The sequence below is a fragment of the Lagopus muta genome, chromosome Z (assembly GCF_023343835.1).
Source record: "Lagopus muta isolate bLagMut1 chromosome Z, bLagMut1 primary, whole genome shotgun sequence".
Taxonomy (NCBI): Eukaryota; Metazoa; Chordata; class Aves; order Galliformes; family Phasianidae; genus Lagopus; species Lagopus muta.
The window spans coordinates 10,305,450-10,313,703 of record NC_064472.1 but is presented as its reverse complement, the minus strand read 5'-3'; the positions used below and the strand labels follow the sequence as shown (position 1 = coordinate 10,313,703).

Genomic DNA, 8,254 nt, shown 5'->3' with positions numbered 1-8,254 from the left:
AGGATGGCCCCAGTGCAAGGTCATTAGAGCCAAGATGAGGCTGATGAAGCAAAATGATGAAAGCCTCAACTTCAATGTGTTCAGAGCTATCAGGGTTATTAAAATGTGGGTATTGTTGCCTGCTGCTGAACCTCTCTTTTCTCTTTACTACTGACCACACTTTCTTTCAAACATGAGACTCTAAGGCTTGCTTTGCAAAGAGTTGAGTACAGGACTGCCTTCACCTGCAGGTTACCTTGTTTGGATTAACAAGGCTGTTTCCATGAATTAAATGAAAACATATGTAAGCTACTATAATTTTTTTAATTACAAAGACAGTAAAGTGTCTTTTTAGCTGATACATGCCTATGTGGGAGGCAGGCATTACAGGAAAAGCAGAGAGCAGGGTTAAGCAATTCAGGTAGTGATTCAGATCCACTCTGAACGGCAAAATTTCTGGGGAAATTCTAGGGAAACATATTTATCCCAGGCCTAAACAGCAATCCTTTAAATCAGAGTTCTTTCAGAGCTGTGGCATTCAGAACCACCCACAAGGTTTCAGCACTGTGCTCAGTGTGATCCAAATTCTTTAAAAATTAGAGCTTTTGGGAGGGACTGTAGCCACTTCTAGGCTCCAGAATGCAGTTAGTTGGTCACTTGCTATCTACAGGCAGAAATCCAAAGCAGCAGAAACTTCATTTCAGACCTCGTTACTGGATGCTTTCCACTTGAGGCAGGAGGGTGAAGAGCACAATGTACAGACAGGTGTCTGCTGGTGCCTGCATCCCAGCATGCAGATGCTGCTCCTCTGCTGCTCTCTCAGGATCAGGGATGGCTGTGAGACAAGAGGGCTCAGACCTGTGGGAAATACCACAGCTCTCACGGGCTTCAAGACAGTGCATGCTGCCTTTGCTTACTCATTATTTGTGTAAAGAAAAAGAAGGAACTATGGAAGAATAAACATTCAAAATGTCATATCAACAGCAAAGGCAAGAAGTGGAAAAAAATCTGCTGTGCAGAACTCCCTTATTCAATTGAGCACAGAGAAAGAAGGAACAAGCAACAGCACCTAGAGCAGAGAAACACTCCGAGTTTGGCAATTCACAGTGCCTGCAGCAGAGCATGGCAACAGTGGATGCTCCACAGGGAAATGCCTGAAAAGCCCCAGAACTTCTCCAGTTCAGAGTCTACTGTTCACTGGTTTTCTTGGTACTGGACAATATAACAAAGGGGTTAACAGCTTAATTGTAACTGAATCATAGATTGGGATCTGCATTATTTTAACTATTATAGTCTTCCTGGTACAGAAGGGGAAACTGAGGCATTGAGGGAGTGAAGTGTCTTGTTCAAACATTCCCTGTTGCCTAGCCAAAAATAGGAGGCAAAATGGCTTGAGTCCTCTTACATCCCCTTATTACTTCTCTGATGGCTTAGCATGGGTTTTACAGTTTATTACTTGCTTATCTCCGACTTTCCTGGCTGTAACAATACATATGTGAGTGCATTCTAACTGTAAATGAGGTTATTCATCCTACAGGTGAAAGCGACACCAGGGCTGCCTCACACACCCTCATCTCCCCAAAGTCTTCAATACCGCTAGGGAGTTATGTACTGACCAAAGCTAGGATAGCTGACAAAGGCTTTGCAAAGCCATCGTCATTTTGTGGGTTTTCTTGTGGGGAGTTTAGGGGTGACAGCAGGATATGATACAGCAGCCAGAGCCAATGCAGCATTTTATCAAAGTCTGTCGTTGCTAATCTCCTTTTTATGAACGGTAGGGAAGTGGCAGTCATTCACAGGGGTAAACAGCAGTCCCAGCAGAGATGCTTTGAACTGCAGTGCTCCTTTGGGAGAGATGTGAGATAAAGCCGAATCTGGAAAGCATCAGTGATGGTGCATCGAGGGCCGCTCATCACCGCCGGGGTTCCGGACCTTCCCCTTTCTGTCACTTTCTGTCCCCCCCACCCCACCCCTTACCCCGCGCTCCCCGCAGCCGTGGGACCGCGAAAGACACGAGTTGGGTCCGCGGGGTCCCCCCGACTTCCTCCGCACATCTGCCGGGGTCCCGCCCCGCCGCGGAGCCGCATCTGCCGGCACATCTGGGCGGGCGCGGCCCCTCCCCGCGGGCACATCTGGCGGCCGCGGGGGGCGGCCCTCCGTCGGGGCGGGAGGAGCGGCACTCGGCGCAGCCCCGCCGCCGGTCGGGGCGGGCAGAGCCGGCGCGGCGCGCAGCGGAGAGGCGGCCCGATGGGGCGGCCGGCCCGCAGCCTGGCCTCGCTCCGGCTGCTGCTGCTCCTGGCGCTGGGGCACGCCTGGACTTACCGGGAGGAGCCGCAGGACGGCGACAGGTGAGTGTCCCCCGTCCGCGGGTTACCCTGCGCTCCCTTTCTTTTTTCCTTTCCTATTACTGATTTTCCACCCGGCGCCCTGTCTTACAGGGAAGTCTGCTCGGAGAACAAAATCGCTACCACCCGCTACCCGTGCCTGAAGCCCACGGGCGAGCTCACCACCTGCTTCAGGTGAGCGCGGAGCCGCGGGACACACGCGTGGGCGCGGCGTTAACACCGCGGGCACAGCGTGACCGTCTCGAGCTCCTTGCCTGTCCTCTGCTCCGCGCGGAACCATCCGGCGTTCCGAACCCCCGGCGGAACGGGAGGCTCGGTCACGGCGTGCGGCATCTTTGCTGGCAGCTCCCCTGCTGTCCGGGGAAAAGGTTGGGTAACGCTGCCAGTGTCACCTCCAAGGCAGCGCTGGAGAGATTGCGAGGGGTTTGGCTGCTGGACCCCGGCTGTCAGTCGTCGATGCGGATGGGTGCAGACAGGAGGGCAGTGGAGCTGCATCAGTCACAGAATGACCAGGGAAATGTGCTGGGCTCACCCCAGCGAGTAGCCGTTTGAGTTTTTAGGTGGATGAATCAGACCTTCAGAATGACTGAGTGCTTCAGCTCTGCGGGACAAGTCATCTGAGAGCTCTGCAATTAAATGAATTCAGGGCAACCCCAATTCTCTTCTCTTCTCTTCTCTTCTCTTCTCTTCTCTTCTCTTCTCTTCTCTTCTCTTCTCTTCTCTTCTCTTCTCTTCTCTTCTCTTCTCTTCTCTTCTCTTCTCTTCTCTTCTCTTCTCTTCTCTTCTCTCTTCTCTTCTCTTCTCTTCTCTTCTCTTCTCTTCTCTTCTCTTCTCTTCTCTTCTCTTCTCTTCTCTTCTCTTCTCTTCTCTTCTCTTCTCTTCTCTTCTCTTCTCTTCTCTTCTCTTCTCTTCTCTTCTCTTCGCTCTGCTCTCCCCTTCTCTCCTCTTCCCCTTCCCCTTCCCTTTCCCCTTCCCTTCTTTTTAAGCTGTGTGTTTGAGAAACATCAATAATCTTAAAGCTGTCGTAAGGATGATAAAGAACACTTGATGATACATTGAAGTATATACAAAGCATGAGAACACACATATCCCTTTACTGATGTCCTCTGATTAGCTCCATCTGCAGATGAGACTTCTCATCCATGAAGGCTGCTTCTTGTGAGAGCTTTTGCTTTGTGGAGTCAACTGCACTCTGCTCATGTGTGTGTATGCCTGCGTGTGCCAGAGCCACTTATGTATATAAAAAATGTTATAAGGCACACTGGTGCTCACAAGAAGTGTTACAGAGATCCCTCATTTATTCCCAGGGTCCTGGTATTTTCTTTTTGGTACAGGTATCTGATTGCTGCAGACTCATGATGCAGCAGTACTGTACTGTTTGTGCACCTGGGAAGGTACCACACCTCTGCCTGAGCAGTGTTAGCATCCTTGCAGCCCATGCTTTGCTCATCTTCTCTCCCTATGAAGGAGAGGCAGCACCTGCTTTAATAGCACTGAATTATAGAACCATAGAGTGGCTGAGTTAGAAGGGACCATAAAAATCAGCCATGGGCTGATTGCCCCCTATCAGGCCCCGTCTTGGGAAAGGCTGTTTGAAGTTCTGGAGCAGGAACTGCAAAAATACAGAGTACATCCTGCTACTTGCATCCTTGCTGCTGCACATCCCCACATCCCTCCGAGAGAAGTGGGGCTGCTTTGTGCACAGCAGAGGAGGACTTCACAGGCTCCACTGGCTGCTGAGCTCCCCGTGCAAAGAAAGCAGGACTGTGTCTGGCTGCCAAGTCCGCTCATGCTGTCTTTCATCCTCGCTGAGGTGTTGCTGACCTTTGGGCCCTGCTCTGTCAAGCCCTCCCTTCCTTCCCCCCTGCAACTCCCAGGCAGTGTTCACCATCCCCAGCCCACACAGACCCTGGTGAGCATTTCCAAATCGCTGCACTGCACACTCTGTGTTGTTGTGGTTTGTGTTTCTGAAGTTTGTCTATGTCTGTGGCTGCTAGGACTGTTTCATCTTGAAAAAAAAGGGGAAAAAAAAGGAAAAAGGTTAATTTCCACATAGTGACCTTTATCCAGGGTCTGGCGCTGGGGATGTGTGAGAGCTCCATCCCTTTCTCTGGGCTCTCCTCCTTTGCACGATAGCATTTCCTGCATGAAGATGTGTGGCTCAGCAGAGCAGCCTCGCATGGAGGATGTCTTAAGTTTATGTTAATTGATACTTCGAGGTTGGAGCTGATAGTGAGATGAGAGGGAACGTGCAAGCATTGGAGAAGGCAGTGATGCCTAAAGATGGGCTTCACCATACTGGGCCTGGCAGGGAGGTATTGGTGGTTGGACTAGATGGTCTTTGTGGTCATCCAGGCCTTAATGATTCTATTATTTTTCCGAACTTAGGGGCCTTACAATCCTGTTTTCACTTCTGGCGCAATACTGAACATTTTAAAAACTTCAGCTGGACATGAAACTCACCTTTGGCTGTAGGAAATTTTCACTCCAGGTTCCTGAAAAGCTTAACTTTGCTATTCTGGTATTTAAACTTAAAAAATTTGATTTTTGTCTTCCAAGACTTTTATTTTCACGGTTTCACAATGACAATAATTATGCATCGTGTCATGATTTTAATATTTTGTTAGAGGTAGGAGCTGACAGTATGCCTTTTAAAGCTATTAGCTATTATCATACACATTTAATTCATTTCTTAAGTCAAATTCAATTAACCAAATTGACCCAAGCTCTATTTCATGCCATCCCACACCAGGCATGATGCAGCACACACTGCTCATTAAAATCTGCAATACAAAAAGTTAAGTAGAAAAAGAGTACTTTTGAAGTCAGATGTCAAAATTCCTGAGCATAAACTCTTGACTGAACACAATTTCTTCTTCTTTTTTCCTCCTGTTGGATTTTTTTTCGTGAAAATCAGCATGTTTTGCAGAGCACTTCAGTAAAAAATAGCATCTTCTCATCACAAAAGAAATATTTCTTGAAAATTTTTTACCAGATTTACTCATGAATATAAATGAGCCAAATGCAGGGCCAAGCCAAAAGCAGGGCCAAGCACTGAGAGTATGTTGGCATTTCTCCCTGTGGTCATAGCAACCTTGTACATAATTAGATGTATTTTTCATTTTTGAAAGTGTGCAGTCTGGCCCTTGGCTTGGATTGATTCGTATTTTTTTAGATGTTCTCTGTATTTATTTTCATAAGAATACAGGGGAACGGATGCAACAAGCAGTTTGAGCTCGTACAGCATTTAAACTCTCATTTAAACTCTTGCATAAAGTATCTGTAGTGATGGCCTGTCCAGGTGGGTATACAGGGTGTAGTGGTAAAACTCCAGTGCTGGGTGAAAAGTGAAATGCTGGGTGAAAACTCCAGTGCTGGGTTAGATGTTAGGAAACATTTATGCTCAGAAAGAGCAGTGATGCGTTGGCACAGGCTGCCCAGGGAGGTGGAGGAGTCACCGACCCTGGAGGTGTCCAAGGACTGTGGAGATGCAGTATTGAGAGACGTGTGTGGGCATGGTGGGGGAGCCGGGGTTGGACTAGATGATCTTAGAGGTCTCTTACAACCTTAATGACTCTTCAGGGGCTTTGACTCTGTCTATCCCATCTGTGATAACGAAGGGATGTGTCTGTGTGTAAAAACAGCATCTGTGGAGTTGGCATTTTCTTGCTTTATCCTAGCAGTGTCTTCTTGCAAGGGGATGGTGATGTTTCCAAGTGCAGGAAACTCAACGATTTATTAATTAAAGGCATCTTTTTTTTTAAGATCTGTTAAAACCTGATCACTTTGCAAACTGTTGTATAGTAGGAGATCTACATATTACCTTCAGCAAGAGCAGGGAATATGTTTCCAAATAACAACATACAGACGGTATTTGTTGGCAGCAAAATATTTTGTCACTCACCTGTTGTCTGCTAGATACTGAAATATTGCTGTTAATAGACTTGAGATAAATAGTTTCACTCTTTTTCAGAAGTTGTGGACAAAAATGAAGGTCTAATTTAACAAAAGCAGTGTGCAGAGCAGGACCCTATGCTTGTCTGGTCATTGTTCTGAATCAGACAGGTAGATATTTCAACCTGGGTCTGTGTACTTTGGAAGAACACTTGCAAGGTACACAGATGTGTTTCTTCTTTTATGAAGCTTAAGACACTTGTCTAGGCCCCTCTCAACTTGCAAATCAAGTTGACAGAACTGATGCTCTTAAGCAGACAGTTGGTTTGGTGAGAAAATTTATCCATCTTTCTTGAAAATCATGGTGAGTGCTCTCCAGTTCCTGTTTCCTGTGCTAGAAGTGAAAGATACAGGTACCTGATCATATCCCAGTGTAAATGTCCATTCTGGATCAAAGGCTTCTCTGATTCTATTCTGAAGGTCAGGCTGGAGGGGCTGTGAGCACCTGCCTGAGTTGTAGTTGTCTCTCTTCACTGTCGGAGAGTTGGACCAGATAATGCCTTAGGGTCCCTTCCAACTCACACGATTACGTGTAGTTCTGTGATTCTAATTCTGCATGCAGTCGGTGTCCTGCAGGACTAGCAAGGAGGAGATGCTGCTGGTGGATTAGAGGACATCAGTGTATGTGCAAATACGGCCATGTTGTGGAGCTTAAAATTTAGCTCAGAAGTTCATCAATAGCTTTTGTAGTGTTTTGGAAGCAAAGGGTCTTCTATGCAGCACAGATGTGTTTCTATATAGGCTGTTGGCTTCTGATAATTGCAGTTAAGTGTGTCTTACAGAGGCCTTCCCTACACATCAGGTTTTCAGTTTTGCCATGAAAGTTTGCTGCAGACTTCAGAGCAAAACACAAAAAAAATCAAATCACAGCAGAAGAGAATGCTCATATATGGATACCCTACTCAATCCTGATACTAACCAGAAATTGCATGCCCTGAGAAGTTTTTCTTTTCCCTCTCCTGAACACTGATACTGCTCGTGGAGCCTCCTCTTCCTATGCACAGCATTGTTTTGCACATTCTTAGAAGATAAAAGTGATTGCAAGTACGCTGGAGTGTAGCTGCTTCCCAAAGAGCAGCACTGTCACTAATATGCCCTTGGGGACCACGCACCATTCCTGCCTCCCAGATACTTCGTGAGCCTCCAAAAGGGAAAAAATGCACTATGCAGTACTGATCCTCTCAGCTGGAGTAAGCAAGCTTGAGATTTTGTCATTTGTCTATTGAGTTTTGTTTTTAGAGGTTTGTTTTCTCATTCTGCTGTTGTGCTTCCCCCTGAAGTTTTGCTCATCAGTTTAATTTTAATAGCATTGAAAGAGCCCTGATTTACATTACAATATAACATTGTAAACAAGAAATTTATCTGATTAGAGCAAAGTGCTGCTTAATCTCCAATTCTCTTTCAGGGTAATGCACTCCATAACAAAATTTTGCTGAAAATTTAAGAGAGGATAAGATTTTCATTTTTGTTTTTGTTTCAGAAAAGCAAACATACACAACAGCTGTAATTCCATGGCTGCCAAACAAGTTTCCTTATGTTTCCATAAACTAAGAGTTCTTCTTTTGCACGTAGTTCAGTGCTGAAATGCCACAATCTGCACCACTCAAAGTGGCATCAGCATCTGAAACATGCCAGAGTACCCTGTTAGAGCTGCTGAGATAAGGTACCTGGTAGTCAGATTGAAAATGAGTGTCAGATTTTATTATATTAATTTATTCATCCTTTCAAACTGCCCATGATGTGCAGGTGCAGAGCTCTGAACTCCGTATCAAGCACATCTCCATGATGTGTGCTGTCCTCCAGGTTTACCCGTGCTCCATTCATGAAGACATGTAACAAGCCCAAGTGTTCTCCTTTGCTTTGTATGTATATATCTGTGTGTGTAATAACAAAGATAGAAGACAAATAAGAGACTCCAATTTAGAAAAATTATATATATATATATATATATACACACACATTCATGGAGGTTCAGG

General features: G+C 46.0%; 1 protein-coding gene across 1 annotated transcript in view; it reads left to right on the top strand.

Moving 5' to 3' along the window:
• The first annotated feature begins 2,180 nt into the window (after nt 1–2,180).
• CCBE1 (collagen and calcium binding EGF domains 1) overlaps nt 2,181–8,254 on the top strand; it is an 88,726-nt gene continuing 82,652 nt past the window's right edge. Inside the window, exons 1-2 of the mRNA XM_048931439.1 lie at nt 2,181–2,327; nt 2,418–2,498. Of these exons, the coding sequence (XP_048787396.1) occupies nt 2,227–2,327; nt 2,418–2,498 (182 nt within the window). The 5' untranslated portion in view covers nt 2,181–2,226. The remainder of the gene's footprint in view (nt 2,328–2,417; nt 2,499–8,254) is intronic.